Below are 18,025 nucleotides of genomic sequence, written 5' to 3'. Positions count from 1 at the left end.
AGGAAAAGAGGCCGAAGGCGAGCACAGGGCAGCTGATGAAGACCTTTCGGTGAGCTGAATGAAAGACATACTTGAATGACTGTAAGCCTGCATGCCACTGCGGGCTATGCTGTGTGAAGATCACTCCAGTAAAGCAAGTTGGGGTGAAGAGTGAAGGTTATTAGTGTAAGCCAGCTGGGAGTGAGAGATGGCGGGATCCAGCTACCGAGCAGAGTGTGTGCCAGGATACCTGAGCCAGGAGGAGGAAGAGTCAGGCAAATCTGCACTGAGCCTGTGACACTGGCAGGCAATGCTCAGCACATTCTGACCGTCCCTGGTCTATGTATAAAGACTGGATCACAAAGGACCCACAGTCTGGCCGGGGAGAAAGATGAGCTCATAGACTTCAGTAATAACGCGTGGCCTGAAGTGGACCTTCCTCAAAACACTTGGAAACATATATTTAACGCACTTTATACAATCACATCATATTTATGAGACAGTTAAATCCAGGGGCGTAGAGGACATTGCCCAGAAAATGAAGTAGAGGGGACCACCCCCTGTGGAGCAGCAACGCTGGAGAGGAGGTGGGGTGTTTTTATGCCCAGTTTATGTTTTCTGAGGACTGGGGACTGAACCCTGGCCTCAAGCACACAGACAAATGCTCTACATCGCAGATACAGCGCTGCCACTTTAAGAAAGTTTCTCTTTAATTTTTGTTATTGAGAATTTCATGCATGCATATAATGTTCTGATCAAACCCACCATCTATTCTTTCCTCTCCAATTCCTCTTGTACTTCTCTATCACTTTTCCCACCAACTTAACATACTCTGTTCTGAAACCTACTGAATCCACTTGGTGCTCGCTCTATGTGCATAAGTGTAGGACCAGCTACGGGAACATGGGCAGCCTCTGAGCGGCCACACCCCTGAAGAAAACTTCCTCTCCCTCCACCAGCAGCCTGCAATTACTAATGGGTTCTATGCTTTAAAAAAATTCATTACATTTATTTATTTACTTATTTAATTGTGTGTGTGTGTGTGCATCACACACATGGAGGCCAGGCCAGGTGACAACTAGCTAACTTGCTAGAGGCAAACATCTGCTCCCACCAGGGGTTCCTAGGGGTTGAACTTGGGTCATCAGGATTGGCAACTGGCGTCTTTACTCACTGAACCATCTTCCTTGCTCAAGAAATCCCTAAGGAGCGAGAAGAGAGAAGAGCAAAGGTGCCGAAGGTAGGAGACAAGGGAAGAGAAGACGCCAAGAAAGAACTGAATCAGCGGCTGAGCCAAACGAGAACGGGGAAAAAGGGCGACAGGATCTGGCGATCTGTAGACATCAGGACAGGACACAAGCCACACTGTAAATGAGTTTACCAGTGGACGGGCAGCAGGGTAGCTGGCTCTCACTGTCAGTCTGACTGGACCAGGAGTCACCTAAGGGCATGTCTGAGAGGGGGTTTCCAGAAAGGCTTAACTGTGGAGTGAAAACCCACTCCGACTGTGAGCAGAGCCTGAGCTGATGTCCTGGACCGAACAGCAAAGAGAAAGAGGAAACCAGCATTTATCTTTCTGTTTCCTGACTGGGGGTGCAGTGTGACCAGACACCTCCTTCCCCACCATGACTTCCCTACAGTGACAGACTGCACCCCCTGGAACCGTGAGAGCAAACACCCTTCATGTTCTTTTATCACAGTAATGAATCCAAGCAGTATTGGTTTCTCGAAGTTCATCTACATAACTGGGATGCATGCATCAAAAACGCACTCTCTTGATGATACGTCTCCATGTCTGTCTGCCTTCTTGCCTGTCTGTCTTTCTATCTAACACTGGACTGCTGTAGTCTAGAGGACAACAGGAGATAGAGAAGATGGATATATTACTATTATAAGGATAATAAGGTCCACTTTATATTTTCTCAGCATAGCCAACAGCTCGGGATATTTAAGGGCTGAGTGAGGAGTTAATGGGAAGATTAACAGTATCCATAAGACTAGCTGATCCTAAATCAAGAAATCCATACCCAAAATCATTTACAAGAAACCCCATCAATGCACATTTGAAAAGGTAGTGTAAATGTTAATTCTAGCACTTCACCTTTCTTTCTAACAATACACCCTGTTCCTCGTGTCCTTTTCCTGCGGCTAGGTTGGCACCTTGCCTACCCTGCTTTTAGCAACCACAGTAGATTCTGCCTCTGCTAGAAGATGTCTAGGGAAGTGGGCTCACAGTGTGCTTGGAACCAGCAGCAGCAGCAGCAGCAGCAGCAGCAGCAGCAAAGAAGCTGAACTGATGTACATTAGAAAGTTCCAGGCACCATCCTGGATTGACCAAATCCCAAACTGGCTGCTGGTGCTAGCAGTATGTTTTAACGCCCTCCGGCCCCAGGAAAATCCAGTGCACTCTGAGGCTTGAGGAGCAAACAGAAGGGGAAGAAGAGCAGCACCAAAGAGCTGATAGGCGGATGTGCCGGCATGAGGGAGGAACGGGAAAAACTGGTGGTGCTTGTGTTTGTGAGGAGGAGATGCAGTCAGTGAGAGACAGTGTTAATGCAACATTCAGTTGCCGGTGTCAGAGCACATTACCGTAGACAAGGAAGAAGTCCTGGCTCAGCCAGCACACTAGCTGGTACATTTCAAGTCATGAGTGCATGCATACACAGTTACCTGTGGGTGGGTTGGAGGAATTTTTTTACATTTATTTACTTTTGTGTATGTGTGTGTGTGTGTGGACAGAATGCGTGTGGAGGTTAGAGGACAACTGGTTCTCTCTCTCTTTTTTAAAATTTTTTATTTATTTTATGTATATGAGTGTCCTACATATGTATACCTTATACCAGAAGATGGCACCAGATCCCACTAGAGATGGTTATGAGCCGCCATATGGTTATTGAGAATTGAACTCAGGACCTCTGGAAGAACTCTTATGAGTTAAGCCAGTGCTCTTAACTGCTGAGCCATCTCTCCAGGTCCTGTTCTCTCCTTAAACTGTGTGGATTCCAAGGATTAAACCCAGGTCATCAGGCTAGGTGGCAAGCACTCTGACTTGCTCAATCATTCTATCAGCCCCTCAGGGTTTAGGAATTGATTAGAAAATTAAATAGTATTGTTTTTCAGAAATTAAAGACTCAGGAAGCTATATACCCATACCTGCTATTCCGAGATGCACCTTGAGAGTCTCTCCACCTTTCCTATCCTCTTCCAAAGACTCAGATTCTCCAGCGATCGGGATCGACATGGACGTGGAGGGAGGCCTGTAAATAGATGGTGTAGGGATCAGATCTTGAATCATGTATGAGCTTGAAGGTCTGAACTACGGTTAGACTCACTGTGTGGTCAGTACCTGGCCTTAGAGAGCTGTTTATGAGAGTTAGCTTTTTGAGGATGAAATAAAAACTATTAAATGATCCACAAGCGTTCTTTAGAACCCTAAAACCCAAATAATAAATGTGGGGGAGATTTTTACATAAAGATCTTATTTTTATCTATGCACATGTGTGTGCATGCACACATATGCAGGTGCCTGCAGGGACTGAAAGAGGTGCTGGATCCCATGGAGCTATAGTTTCGGATGAGTGTGGGCTGCCTGATGTGGGTGCTGGGAACTGAACTGTGGTTCTCTGCCAGTGCTCTTAACCACTGAGCCATCTCTCCCGCCTGTGGGAAAAGGCTTTAACACAATAAAATACTGGGAACAGAAAAAGCCCTGCCTCATGGAGTTCTGGAGAGTGAGAATCCCATACGGTGTCATGGTCCTGTACTATCAGCACTCAGGAGGTCAAGGCAGGAGGACCAGAAGTTCACGGTCATCCTCAGGCACGTAGCAAGCTGGATACCAGGCCGGGCTATGTGAGCCCCTGTCTTAAAGCCAAGGCAACCCTTCAATAGTGCCTCTGGGACAAAGCTCAAATTCCATACTTGACAACCAAGGCTCTTTACAGTCTGACTTAGGCCAACCTCCTTGGTTACCAATAGTTGTATTTTGATTTTGTTGTGATATTACTGGGGTATATTTTTTGAGACATGATCTTGCTCTGTAGACCTGGCTGGCTTGGTAACCCGTATGCAGTCCAGATTGGCCTTGAACTCATGAAGATCCTCCTGCCTCAGTTTTCTGAGTGCTAGGATTCCAGGCTTGGACCACAGGGCCCAACTGAGTTATGTGTTTAAAAAAAACATAAAGAACTTGCTTAAAAACCAAAATAAAACTCCACTGAGCATTTCACAGGAAACACATATAAGAGATTCATGCAAAGAACAGAGTCTCCAATAACGGTCATAAATCACCAGTGACTGCTTTGAGCTTTCTGCAGGCCTCAAGTCTTAAATATCAGTGGTCTTTCCTTCCACAGGCGATTACAGCCATAACACCCCTAACGCTACCATGACTCCTGCCCTGCTGTCTCAAAGAACTGGGAGTCATTTCTACTGAGGGCTCTAGGAGAGGGGCAATTAGCATTCAGACAGAAGAAGCTGACCGTGGGGCCGTTAGTACAGCAGACTCAGAATTTGAAATCTTAACGAGGCTGCTGCAGTTCTGCTGCCCAGGGAAACGTAGTTCAGGGGCTAACAACCGAGTGTCCACTGGGTGCTGGTTCTCTTCTAGTACTCCCTTTGTTCAGAAATGTGTAATAGTCTTTGACAGGATCTCTTAATATAAGTGCACATTAAAGAAATGGGTGCTAGCCGGGCGGTGGTGGCGCACGCCTTTAATCCCAGCACTCGGGAGGCAGAGGCAGGCGGATCTCTGTAAGTTCGAGACCAGCCTGGTCTACAAGAGCTAGTTCCAGGACAGGCTCCAAAACCACAGAGAAACCCTGTCTCGAAAAACCAAATAAATAAACAAATAATTAGAAATGGGTGCTATTTTAATTTTAAAGTAATGTTCAGAGTCCATTTAAAATGATCACCTAAAAGGACGTCCTACCTGCTGGATGTTCCACAAATATCCCGTGCACCGTAACAGTGCCCTATGTGTGTGCAAATGGTTTCCTCTTCCTGGAACGTCTCTGCTCACCTTCCATGCTTAGTGCATTCTTAGTCACCAGTACTCAGCCAGGGCCATCCCCTCAGTGAGGACTTTCTGACTTCCAGCCCTCCACTCTCTGACCCTGTAACATCGAGTGCCGTGTGCACGGCTCCCATGCCAATGTGCCAATGCGGCAGCCAGCAGAGCAGGGCACGCCCCTCTCCAGAGCTATTGACCTTCGGCTCCACACAGACGTTGCTCTGTCTCGGTCTCCTCATTCCTAAGGTAAGAGTTTGGACCACACCGAATGTTTCATAAGTTCCCTTTTCAGATGTGGGTTTTGTTGTGTCTTATATCTGAGCTCTGAACTGTTCCTCTTGCGGCCTCTCAGGAGAGAAACATTCACTAATGGAATGGCCACCCACTCCACCTCTGCAGCCTCGTCCCCATCACGCTCTCTCAGATTGGCTCTTTTCTACCTTGTATCATAATAAGAGCATTTACTGTTCACCTGAAGCCTCTGGAGCCTTTGATCTTATTCAGAGGGAAAGTGGAGCCCTTATTCTAATGGCCCACAGGTGACCAGCTGACCTCATCTCCTATTACCTAGCTCTCTGCTCCCTCTGCTCCAGGCAGTTACCTGAGCATGCTGGGAACCGTGCCCCCTCAAGGCTTTGCTCCGTCTTCCCTCCATCTTGAGTACCCTTTCCCCAAATTATCCACATGGCTTGCTTCCCCTCCTTCAGGTCTCAACTCGAATGTCATCTTAAGCAGGGAGCCCTGCCCTGATACTCATCTACAACAGCTCTTACATCGCCTTGTCCAATCCCCCCCCCCCCCCCCCCCCCCCCCCGCGACTCCTCATCAGAGCATCTGCTCCCAGGCTCCTTTGCTGTTTATCACGACTTAGCTGTTTCTTAGAGTCTGAGCTCTAAGGTGGCAGAATGCAGTGTCTTTTGCTCACTGGAGGTTAGGATGCGCAGTGTCTTTTGCTCACTGCTCTGTCTGAGGTTAGGATGCGCTCCAACACACTGTGAGGCACCTACTGAGTATCCGCTGAGGAAAACAGCAAGCGAATTCAAACCTCAGCTTGTATAATTTCACCTTCAACCCGAAAACCCAGAGGTGGCAAAGATCCATAACTTGCATCATTTTGGGAGTGGTGAGCTTCCCTGGTAACGGGAAACAATCGCTTCTGTGCCAGCCAGGCCAGTGAAGTGAAAGGAGCTGTTTGCCTATAAACCTACTTCATTTGCATCACAGCTGCAGATAAACAGTCCATTTCCTGGTTTTCAACTTACGTTTTAAAACATGGGTCACCAGACATCAGCTGCATACTGATCAAAACCTAAAAAAAAGAGCAACAAATGCCACAATTATAAGAGTTCTTGAGAAGCCAGGTTTTGCTAATCTGTATTTCCCTATGACACCTCCTAGTCCCCCCCCCCCCCCCCAGAGTTTCGGGTTTCTCTGTATCTTTGGAGCCTGCCCTGGAACTAGTTCTTTTAGACCAGGCTGGCCTCGAACTCACAGCGATCCATCTGCCTCTGCCTCCCAAGTGCTGGGATTAAGGCACACACCACCACCACCACCACCTGACTAAAACCTAGTCTTATATTTTCTATCTAGAAAGCATTAAGAGAAATAAATGTTTAATGAGGGTGTGTTCAATATTCAATTACTGTTTTATGTAGATATGGATTAAAAATCATCTTTAATGTTCAAAACCCTGTGGAAAAGATAAGAATAAGAAGTAAGCACTTCCCTAGTACTAATTCTTCTAGCTTTAGTAAGTGTCTGTGTCTGTCTGCTTTGTCTGTGTTTACTGCAGACCCCTGTGGGGTCAAGTATTTAATAACCAGGCCCTTCAGCTCCACAGGCTGAGGCTTTATGGGATATGTGCTTGGAACTCTAAAGGGCAGAGAGCTTTTGCCCCAGCTTCGAATCAGCACTAAAGCCTTGCTGTTTCTTTCTGAGATGCTCATAGTCCCTGGTTGCTAAGTAACTTCTAAGAATCTACCACAGGACAATCTCACTTTTTTTTCCTCTGAGAGTCTGGCCTCGAATTCACTAGTGTCATGGGGTGGTCTTGAACTGAGGACTGAACCCAGGATTTTGTGTATGCTAGGTAGGCTTCCTACCAACCAGGCAATATTCCCAGCCCCCAATTTACATCCTTATGAGAAAATTCACAATGATAGTGACTTGCAAATATTTTGTTTTGGCTATTTGAGAGAGTCTCAGCATTCCAGGCTAACCTCAAACTTGCCACGGAGCCAAGGATAACCTTGAACTTACTATCTTCCTGTCTCCACCCCAGGAGTGCTGGGATTCCACACCTGCAGCACCACCCTGGCGATTTGGGAACTTCTGTTCCAGATATAAACTATGTGTTTTCTACACATCATCTCATTTCATCTTCAGCACTCCCGTGATAGAGTAACACTCTCATTTTGAGACCACAGAGATCAGGGGATGTTTTCTGAATTACATAGCTGGCACAGGGCAGAACCCAGGACCACACTCACTGAGTTTACAGTCTTAACGACAAACAGGACACACACAGATTACTGCACACTTTCCAGTGAATGTTTGACAAGCATCTTCTATGACCTTATGTCATTGTTTTCCTTAAGTCTCAGCTATCCTGTTATGCTGATTCTCTTATTGCCTCTTCTTTCCTCCCATCTGGTCCCCAACTCTACAGGACAGCACTTGTGACTATCTGATGGTCTTGGGATGGAGAAATTGTGTAGCGAGGCAGAACAGAGACGCGGGACAGGGATGAGAGGTGGCATGAGCTCCCTTCTTAGGAAACACGTATATTACAGCTGTTCCTTTGTGTGCTGACAAGGACGGCTCATTAAAGGGAGACATGACTAAGAGCAGATGGTCCAAAAAGAAAACTCTCGGTTATGCCTGCGTGGATTCTAGAGGTCAAGAGGAAGGACTGACTTCTCACGGGAAGAGGGTCGTGTCATCCCTGTGACCATAGGCAAGACAGTACCATGCGCTGCAGGAAGACTGGAGAGACAAGCAGAGGGGTCAGCTCTATGCTGGGATGATGAGGGGATGTGAGTCTCGTGAACTCTGCCTTTTCATGAAGGAGAAGCTTAGCTGGGGTGAAACATGGGGTGTGAAACTACATTGAGAAAAAAGACAGGAAGGAGAATATGGAAACGGGGATGGGGGCAGAGGATGGCTGCCAGCTGGAGATGAGCCTGATTCCAGCAGTGCCCACTCACCTGTGTGTCCTCCAGTAATGCTCAGCTCAAGGACACAGACTCAGGGAGGGCACACAGTCAGACCTGTGCACTGTATGCTAGTAAGGGGGAAGTGGAAGCAAGTGAGGCCTGGCAGCTCATGAGAAAGGAAGGGTTAGGGGTGAAGACAGCTGCGTGAGATGACCAGGAGGGCTGGGAACACAGGAGATGGTGGGAGAGGGTCAACTGCCTAAAATTAAAAAGCTGTCTCAGGGGGAGATGGCTTGTCACAAAGAAGAGGACACACATACATGCGCACACACACTCTCACACACATGTACGCACACATGCATGCCAAAGCAGTGTTATTCAGAGATAGGTTATTTGCTTATTAAAGTAAGAAATACACAATGAACAGGACAGTCGGTGGGTTTTGAAAAGGGGGATGCGCGGGCATGATAAGGCCACCAGACAGCAGACACGCATGTTGGCCTCAGCTCCGTCACTCACCACTTCTCTTACGGAAGGCACCTAACATTCTGAGACTCACCTTCTCCATTATAAATCAGGGATGAAAACTGTTCCCCATCTCTGGTGGTTTGAATAGGAATGGCCCCTATAGACTCACATGTTTGAATGTTTGGCCCATAGGGAGTGGCACTATTAGGTGTGGCCTTTTCGGACGAGGGAGTGTGTCACTGCGAAAGCAGGCTCTGAGGCCTTATAAGCTCAAGTCTGGCCAGTGTGACAGTCTCCTTTTGCTGCCTGCGGATCAAGATGTAGAACTCTCGGCAACTTCTCGAGCACCATGTCTGCCTGCCTGCTGCCACGTCCCACCAAGATGACAATGGACTGAACCTTTGAAACTGTCAGCCAGCCTCAATTAAGTGTTTTCCTTTATAAGAGTTGCTGTGGTCACAGTGTCTCTTCACAGCAATAGAAACCCTGACTAAGATACCATCTATCTAGACCTGCCAGTGTGCAAGTGCCCTGCGATATTTTCAGAGGTATATAACAACAAAATCAAGCAGACTTGAAATTCATAGGATGGTGCTCTTTTAATATTTCCTTTTCCTACCTTAGTTTTTTTTTTTTTTTTTTTTTTTGCTTCGGCTTTTTGAGACAGGGTTTCTGTGTGTAGCCCTGGCTCTCCTGGAACTCATTCAGTAGACCAGGCTGGCTTCAAACTCACAGAGACCTGCCTGCCTCTGACTCCTGAGTACTAGAATTAAAGGTAAGTGCCATCACTGCCTGGCTCCTACCTTGGTTTTTGAGACAGGGCCTTATGTACCTAAGGCTGGCCTTGAGCCCCTGATCATCACTGCCTCTGTCTCCAAGGCGCTCCAATGATAGGAGCGCACCACCATACCTGACATTTCCTCACCTCCTTTATCATTTTCCTCTCACATCAGCTGCCCATCCCACCTTTCTTAACGCTGCTGTGTGCAAGGGGTGTCTGCCTGCGAGAACCAGTTCATGAATTTCTGTATATCCATGGTTGAAAACAAAGTTTATACTGTAGGTATAAAGTTATTCTTCACTTGACTAACTTTGGAATAAAAACCACTTGGTTTTTAAATATCAATCTTTTTTCTTATTAGGTAACTTACTAATTAAATAAAATGTAGTGAAGATTCTCTGAGGTACAAGGTATTTTCTGGCTATCTTTTCCAATAGATCTCATTTAATGTTTTCATCAGCTTCATGAAGTATATATTCCCTGTAATTCCCTGAACATATGGCTCCTGATGAGATTTGGAGAAATAAGACAGGTGTCCATGAATGGGTCTGCCTGCCACTTCACTGCTTACGAGAGCACCTCTACAAACACATCACAGCTTCTTAGGAAGTTCTCTTGAGGGGTGTGTGTATGTGTGTGGGCGTGCAATGCACATATGGGCAAACGTGTGTGTCAGTGCACACTCCTGTGCAGACACAAAACCCAGGCGAGGGCATCCGAAGTCCTCCTCTCAGTTTCAGCCTTATTTCTTTGTGGCAGGGTCTCTCCCTGAGCCTGGAGCTGGCATTTTCCAGCTGGGGTGGAATCTGAACTCAGCTCCTCATGGTTATCCAGCAGGTGCTCTTAACCTCTAGGCCAGCTTTCTAGCCTGGATAGCTATCCGTATTTTAAGCCACGTATCCAGGCATCATGTTCCCTCTTCCCAAAAGCATTTGGTTGTGGTGGTGGTGTATTCGCCCACAGCCCCAGTGAGAAACACACTGGACCCTAACGAGGTGGAGGCCTCACGACCTCAGTATGGAATCCCACGGTAACCATGACAACAGACACCTGTGCTTAGCTACAGGCAGAACATCTTTTATCGCCATGTAAATCTTGAAGAGTGCTTACTTTGAGAATGGAATTGTCCTGTCTTGTATTTTTGGTATCATAGCCTTCCAGTAAACAGCGGCGGGTGGTATTTCCTGATCCGGCAAACTCTGCCAGGTTTAGATCTGCAAAGCCCAGCTATGAAAAGAAAGAGAATCATATTAATAGACTATCTAGAAGGCTCTACCATATCCCCTTAAAATAGTCACCCAACCCATGAGTTTTCTCAAACCTTTCAGTTCTTCCCACTACCCAGTTTATCCCTTGCTTTACTTGCTCCTTAATTTAGCTGCTCTTTAATAAAAATCTACTGCCTATTCTATTCATCTTTCATCATGGATTTACACATTAGAATTACACGTTTGTACGGCTGTGACAGCTCAGCTAAGGCACATCAGAAAGCAACATCCCTCCCAGTAGCACCTACACTCACGCCGCACTGCGGGGATAATGAGCAGCCGCATTCATGCGCAGCTGCGTACAGACACTCAGACCCCTCGACTCTGGACCCGGGCCTATGCTGAGTTAGCTGTTGGGGCCTGCAGATCATTACAGGTTAAATTCTCATTCTCCACGCACCCACGAGAGAACTGCAGTAAGCCTCCTCGCTTCTTTAGTGGAGGGACCTTTTCCTCTCCTCCCCTCCTCCTGCTAGGCATCCTTCACTTTATCCTGACTCTCTTTCTGGAAACTGCTGCTTCTCTTGCAGCTTCCGTCCTGCACCTGCCCTTTCTGCTGCTACCCAGTCCAGTTTAAACGTCTTCCTCTTCCGCATTACTACCCAGAAAAGCCATTTCCTGCCGCTATCGGAGCTTGCTCTAGTCTCTCCTCTGATGTTGCTCAGCCCACAGTCACGGTTCCAGTGTGATCACTGTTATTTTAGCAGCCTACTCCTATGCCACTAACTGTATACAATTTTCATGAACAAAAAGCGAATTAAGCACGTCTCTACGAACACGCGATAAACTGCATAATATGTTTCAAACGCTGCTGAGGTTGTTCCAAGTTTTTTTGTGTATAACGTATATGGTACGTATGTGCACACATAGGTATGCACGCCCAACAGCGAGTGTGCAGCGGTCAGACAACACCCTCACGCTTTGGTCTTTACCTTCTGCCACGTTTGAGGCAGGGTGTCTTTGTTGTTTGCCACTGTGTTGTAACGCTAGACTACCTGGCCTGCAGGGATCCTCCAGTCTTCTCTTCCCACCTCACTGCAGCACAGACATTCTAGGGGATCTAAAGTCGGGTTTTTACACCAGTATGACAAGCATCTCCCCATGAGCCGTCTCCATAGACCCACTTTCAGGGACATGCAAGAGAGTGGTTTTACTTGCGCATCGGAACATTATTCCAGTAGATTTTTTAAATTAATTTTTTATTTTTTGTTTTACACCCCAACCAAAGTTTCCCCTCCCTCATATCTTCCTAGGATTCCCCTCGTATTCCCTCCATCTACTCCTCCTCCATTTTTCTTTAGAAAAGTGCAGGCCTCCCATGGATATCAACCAAACACGGTCTATCAAGTTGCAATGAGACCAGGCATTTCCTCTCCTATTAAGGCTGGATGGGAAAACCCGCTAGGAGGAAAGGGTCCCCAAAACAGGCAACAGAGTCAGAGAGAGCCCCTGCTCCTACTAGTTCAGTAGTTTTTAACTGCTATGAAAAGAACAAAGAAAATAGCTCAGAGAATCATGTAAGCCCAATGCAGGAAATCAGGCACACGGCAAGACACAGGCAACAGCTGCTTAATTTCCACACGATTACTCTGGTCTTACTGCCTTCTAGGGGAGCAACGTAGGCGGAAAAGCCAGGATAGGACCATGCAGAGGAACATTTGAGTGAACGTGTGAAGACATGTGACCTATTTGACCACCGGTTATCAACACAAGCTATTTCACACACTTTCTCCCTGTTCCGTCTCTCTGCTGAGGACCTTGCTGTCTACTTCACCCAGGCGGTCAAGGGAACTTAACTCCCATAAGCTCTTACTGCCAGCAGCAGCCACTCGCCCACCTGCGCCTGGGCCTGTATGGCCTTCCCACTCACATGCTGCAGAGGATGTGGTTGTGTTCCTGTGGCTCCTGCCTATCCCGTTTATGCTGCAGTTTCCCTGCGGTTTGGCACTCTGATTTACGCCTTCTCACTAGACCATTCCCACCAGCACACAGGCATGCTGGATTTTCTCCTGTCATAAGGAACCAACCAAACCTGTCCCACATCTCTCCAAAGCACTGAATTATTTTTCTGTTCATCTCCCACCGAAACAAAAATAATGAAAAAAAAATCCCACGAAACAACACTTCTGTAAAAAGGTCATCTATACTGTCTCTGACCATCTGGTCAAATGAACTTCCTCTTTCCCAGTTCATCTCTTAACTCTGCTGGCCAGAACGTGCCAAGGTCAACTCAAGGTCATTAATGCTCTTGAACTCACTCTCTTAGATAACCTAGTATTTTTCAGTTCTATTCATGCCAGTGTCCAAACGCTAATAAAGCAGTCTTAAAAAAAGGCTAGCTGCCCATCTAACTCACCATCTACTGTTACAATATTGATTTTATACTGTCACTAAGGATCTCTGTTATGGACTGTATGCTTCTGTTTCTCCGGAATTCATATGTTGAAAATCTAACATCCAACAGGATGGTATGGAGTGGTGGGGGCTTTGGGAGGCTTTGAGACTGAAGCCCTCAGGAACCCATCCCTCCCCTTTTGGCACTGGGGACCAAAGCCAGGCCCTTGCACATGTCTCAGTGGGTGCTCTATCGCTGAGCTGTGCACTAAGGTCTGGAGAAATGCACTTTAAACAGGAAAGAACTTGCAGCCTCGTTCTGCAATCTGCCACATGGTGACACACTGAGAAGTGTGTCATCTGCAAACCAGGAAGCAGGCTCTTCACAGACGCGGGAGCTGCTGCTATCACTCCTCAGCATCTAGAAAGGAGAACTAAATGTGTTTTGTTTATGCCGTCCAGTCTGTTGTTCTTTGGTATATCAGCAAACAACCAATAAGACAATCCCTGCTAAAAAAGTGACATGCCAACGCCCTTTTATAGGCCAGACTCTTCCATGGAAGAGGAAACATATTCTGTCTTCAAAGAACTCACATTACAGACTGTATAGTGTGGTCCCAGCGAGTTCATATTTCCTCAAGACTTTCTTTGGCTTCACCAAGATAACTGTCACATGAATATCTATATATGCATGTGTTTCATATATGTGCGTGTGTTTCATATATGTGTCTCATAAATATATGTATATATCATATTTGTGGTAGACATTAACTTATTCAGAAAATCATTGTTAACATTTATATTCCAGGTAACATTAGGTATTGATTAGAAATAAAGAATGTTTTCCCTTTTTTGGTGCTGGGGATGATGGAACCCAGGGCCTATTTCATGCTCTGCCCCGAGCTATCCTTGGGTCCTTTATTCTTATTTTCATAGTTTAGTACAGGAAAACAGAAAGCAAGTTCCCACAGCAGTGCTGCTAGGTGCGGTGGTAAAGGAAGACACAATTATTCGAGAGAGAAGAAAAGTTCTCAGTAGGGAGGCATGACTAAGCTGAGTCTTTAACGATACATGACTTGAAAGGATAAGGGGAGGGAGGGAGACATGCATGGTGTTAAGTCACAAGGTGAAGGGGCTAAAATAGCATGAGATACTCTAGGAAGTATGTGATGGCAATATACCTCCTAAGAGTGAGGGGTGGGAAAGAGAAGAGAACAGAGAATGCAGATGGCAGGCAGAAGGGATGAGGCAGCAGGAACGGCCTGCAAACAAAGGCGGATCTCCCTAGCTTATAACACTTCCAATTTCCTTTACAGTCAGTGAATAACCACTGAAGGACTAAAAGTGGGGAGTGATATTATCACGTTTTAATTTTAGAAAGATCATTCTGGCAGGACTAAGGAAGCTGGAGTTAGACAACAGGGGAACAGACTGAGCAGGAGGCCAAACCGGCTGCCAATAGAAAGTAATGCAGGCGTAACCTAGGGCAGCAAAAGGTGAGAGAACATGGTTTTTTACAGCTCTTAGAAGGAAAGACATGTGTGAACAGCTACCAGCAAGAGTAGACCTTGCTGTCCGCCTGCCCAATACTCAGTTTCCTGACAGTCCTTACCAAACTCCACTTTCCCCAGAGATTCAATCTCCATCCTTATCCGTGAGCACACAGAGGGACCCATTGCACTGCTAAATTGTGGGCAGTGTAACTTAACAACGCAGTCCATCCCTATGGTCACAGATGGTTAGGGGTGTGTATATGGTTTCGTTATACTCAGTAAAACATATAGGGGAGCCCTCTGAGAGGACGTAGGAAATGCTTCCTACTCAACAAAGATAACATTCAGAAACCAGCGAGGGTTTCTTCTACAAATGAGTTGCATTGACAAAACCTGAGCAACTAGCTAGCTGATGGTCATCACAGAGGGGAAGGGGATAAGGGATCCCTGGCCACATTCTTTCGTCAGTGGATTAACCAATCATAGAGCAGAAATATATCTACTTGTTTTGTGTCATCAGTAAGCTATAGCTTCAAGAAAACTGGAGAATGTTCTCTAGTAGGGAGGCTAAGACTAAAGGGTAACAGCCTGTAATAAGTTCTCAGAATATTCTTTTTTTAAAGAAAAGACTCATTTATGTTTATTATGTGCATGGGTATTCTGTCTGCATGCATGTCTGCACATCATGTACATGCAGTGTCTGAAAGAGGCCAGAAGAGGGTGGGTCCTCTGGAACTGGAGTCACAGTCACATCTGTGTGCTGAAACAGAACCTGAGTCCTCTGGATGAACTGCCAGTGTTCCTCACCACTGAGCCATTTCTCCAGCCCCCCAAAAGAATATTGCAATACTTTACTATTAAATCCAATTATTCAATCTCCAGTTTGCTTCACCTAAGATGAGTCACGCCTGAGTAAGCATGAAAAGCCTGCAAGGACAATGCTAGGGATTACAGAGGAGTTGGAGGTGATCTCCTTACCTTTGCATAAGCCTTGCCACCTTTCAATTCCTGCAAATACAGAAAACACCATGAGAACATTATATGATGAAGGATGTCAGACTAAATGTAAGCCAGATGATTCTGAGTAGACATGTGCATGCTAGCACATGTCACAGACGATAAAAAATAGACTGACCTTAAATCCAACCATTCAAGTCAAAGACAACACCTTAATAATGACCAAATTTTTCACTCTGCTTGCAGCTTTACATATTTAGTCAGTCTTGCTATGGAGTCTCTCTACACTGCACAGACTGGCCTTGGCTCCTGGGGCTCAAGTATCTCCCCTCAGTGTCCCTCGGCCACGACTGTGGGCCACAATTTTGAATTGAGGACAACGCACACTGTGAAGACTGATGGTAAAGCTCTTAGAACAATGCCTGCCACCCTGTGGGCTGTTTCCTTCTGCTATCACCAGCAAACTTCCCAGCGCTAAAGTCCCTTCGGGAGGCAGAGGTAGGCGGATCTCTGTGAGTTCGAGACCAGCCTGGTCTACAGAGCTAGTTCCAGGACAGGCTCCAAAGCCACAGAGAAACCCTGTCTCGAAAAACCAAAAAAAAAAAAAAAAAAAAAAAAAAAAAAAAAAAAAAAAAAAAGAACATTTTTAGGCCGGGTGGTGGTGGCGCACGCCTTTAATCCCAGCACTCGGGAGGCAGAGGCAGGCGGATCTCTGGGAGTTCGAGGCCAGCCTGGTCTACAAGAGCTTTGGACGGGCACCAAAGCTACAGAGAAACCCTGTCTCGAGAAGCCAAAAAAAAAAAAATAACATTTTTAGTGAGAGAGCTGTCACTCTTTTTCACGACGCTGATACTGAAGTGTTCTCTGTCACTTCTATCTTTCGCCCAGGGAGTTTAAACAAAGCCCAGGGAGTCTACAGGGAGCTCTACTATTACTTATGAATATCTGCTCTTCTTCCCCTTCCCTGCCACTGTTTTATTTCATAGGAATTTCTTCTTCATTGGGTCACTTCACACCCCTCAACAGTGCCATTCTTAAACTAAAGGAAATGTCCTCTAGATGTTCCTTGGTTCCTCAGCTTGATTCTTTTCACTGCTGTTCCTCTATGGTCAATATTTGAAAGACTTCTGACTCTTGGGGATTGGGAAGAGTACAGGGAGGAGAAAGTGCAGTGCGGATGGAACGTATGAGAGAAGAATAAAAAATAAAAACAAGAAACCAAACATTCCAAAGACTTATACCTCTACCTGCTGCATTCTGTTGTACTCAACCCTCTCCAACTGGATTTCCCTCAGTTTCCCTCTCTAGTAGTTCAGGATTCCCAGTGTTCCGTATTTTGTTAAAGCTAAAAGCTCCCCGTCTCCATCTTAGCCTGTGCTGAGTATGTGATGGGCGCGACCACTTACCTCCTTTCTTACATCGTTTTCCTCTCTACCTCTCCCTGACACCACATCAGCCCGGTTTCCCTGCTGCTTCCCTGGCTGCTGTTCCTCCAGCCTCTCCTATCCTGTGCCCACCCCTTTATTTAGCTTCTGCAGAGAGGAGCTAGCTGTACTTTCAGTATCTATTCTTGCTTTCCATGTAACAGAATCCCGTCCTTTTAGTTGGGTATCTGGTTGCCCAAAATAATGCCCATCTCTATGCAAAAACTACTATCCTCAAACCTAAACATTTCTACTTTGAAATATTAAAGCCAACTTTCTGCCATAGCAGCAGCAGCGGCGGCGGCGGCAGCATGATCTTAGAAAAGGCCATGATTCTCCTTATTAGACTCTCCCAGTGAATCAGGCATGGTGGTATATGCCTATACTCTTTGACTTGGGTGATAGAGGCAGGAGGATCATGAGGTCCTGTCTCAAAAATCAACCAACCAACCAAGCAGCCAACCCACCCTGTGCTGGGGACATAGCTCAGCTGGAAAGAGTGCTGGTTGCACAGGTATGAGGACATACCTAGTTTAGATGCCCAGTACCCATTTAAAAAGCTAGATGTGGCCTTATGGCCACGGTTCTGGGGTGGGAGAAGAGAACAGAGGTGTTTCCTCAATTCTAAACCATCACCCGTTCCTAAATTATTATGTTTCCCCATGCTTTTTTATGTGTGAAATTTATCGGTACTAAACTAATTTTATTTTGGTAAACTCTTGCTTTCTGTTCTCCGGTTCTCACCAGAAAGTAAAATGTAGAAGGTCAGGAACTCCATTCCAGTTCATTCATCTTCCCAGACCCCACAGCAGTACCTGGCACACGGAGGCACTAACAGGCTTATTGTGTGACTGCTTCCCTGTGTCTAGGCAACAGGGTTCATTCCCAAACTCTGATCTGGAGACAAAAATGGTGTCTATTTGTAGGTTTAATTTGTGTAAGATTAGGGATATTGTTTATTTAAAATACCTTCTGGGGGGGACATACTGTCAGCTGTCAATTTCTCCTAAGTGCTGTTGATTCTTTTATACTGTGTAGAGGTGTTCTTTCTGTATTAATTAGTTTTTTGATATTATTCATGAGTAATTTACCCTAATTTATGACTTTGTTTATGACTTTTTAAAAAAATGTCCAACATGTTTAAATAGAAGAGTG

The 18,025-nt window shown here is 46.0% G+C and overlaps 1 protein-coding gene across 3 annotated transcripts in view; it reads right to left on the bottom strand.

Moving 5' to 3' along the window:
• The window catches only part of Eeig2 (EEIG family member 2), a 59,017-nt gene that overhangs the window by 12,171 nt on the left and 28,821 nt on the right, over positions 1 to 18,025 (bottom strand). For 2 of the 3 annotated variants that reach the window (XM_075981578.1, XM_075981576.1), the window contains exons 3-6: positions 15,468 to 15,497; positions 10,505 to 10,621; positions 6,253 to 6,299; positions 3,133 to 3,236 (exon numbers count right to left, since the gene is read on the bottom strand). In XM_075981578.1, the coding sequence (XP_075837693.1) occupies positions 3,133 to 3,236; positions 6,253 to 6,299; positions 10,505 to 10,621; positions 15,468 to 15,497 (298 nt within the window). Of the gene's footprint in view, positions 1 to 3,126; positions 3,237 to 6,252; positions 6,300 to 10,504; positions 10,622 to 15,467; positions 15,498 to 18,025 lie in introns of all 3 variants that reach the window. The other variant, XM_075981575.1, reaches the window with a different exon arrangement.

Source organism: Microtus pennsylvanicus, chromosome 7 (assembly GCF_037038515.1).
Source record: "Microtus pennsylvanicus isolate mMicPen1 chromosome 7, mMicPen1.hap1, whole genome shotgun sequence".
NCBI lineage: Eukaryota > Metazoa > Chordata > Mammalia > Rodentia > Cricetidae > Microtus > Microtus pennsylvanicus.
Note: the sequence above shows the minus strand (reverse complement) of the source record. Positions and strands in the feature narration are given on the sequence as shown.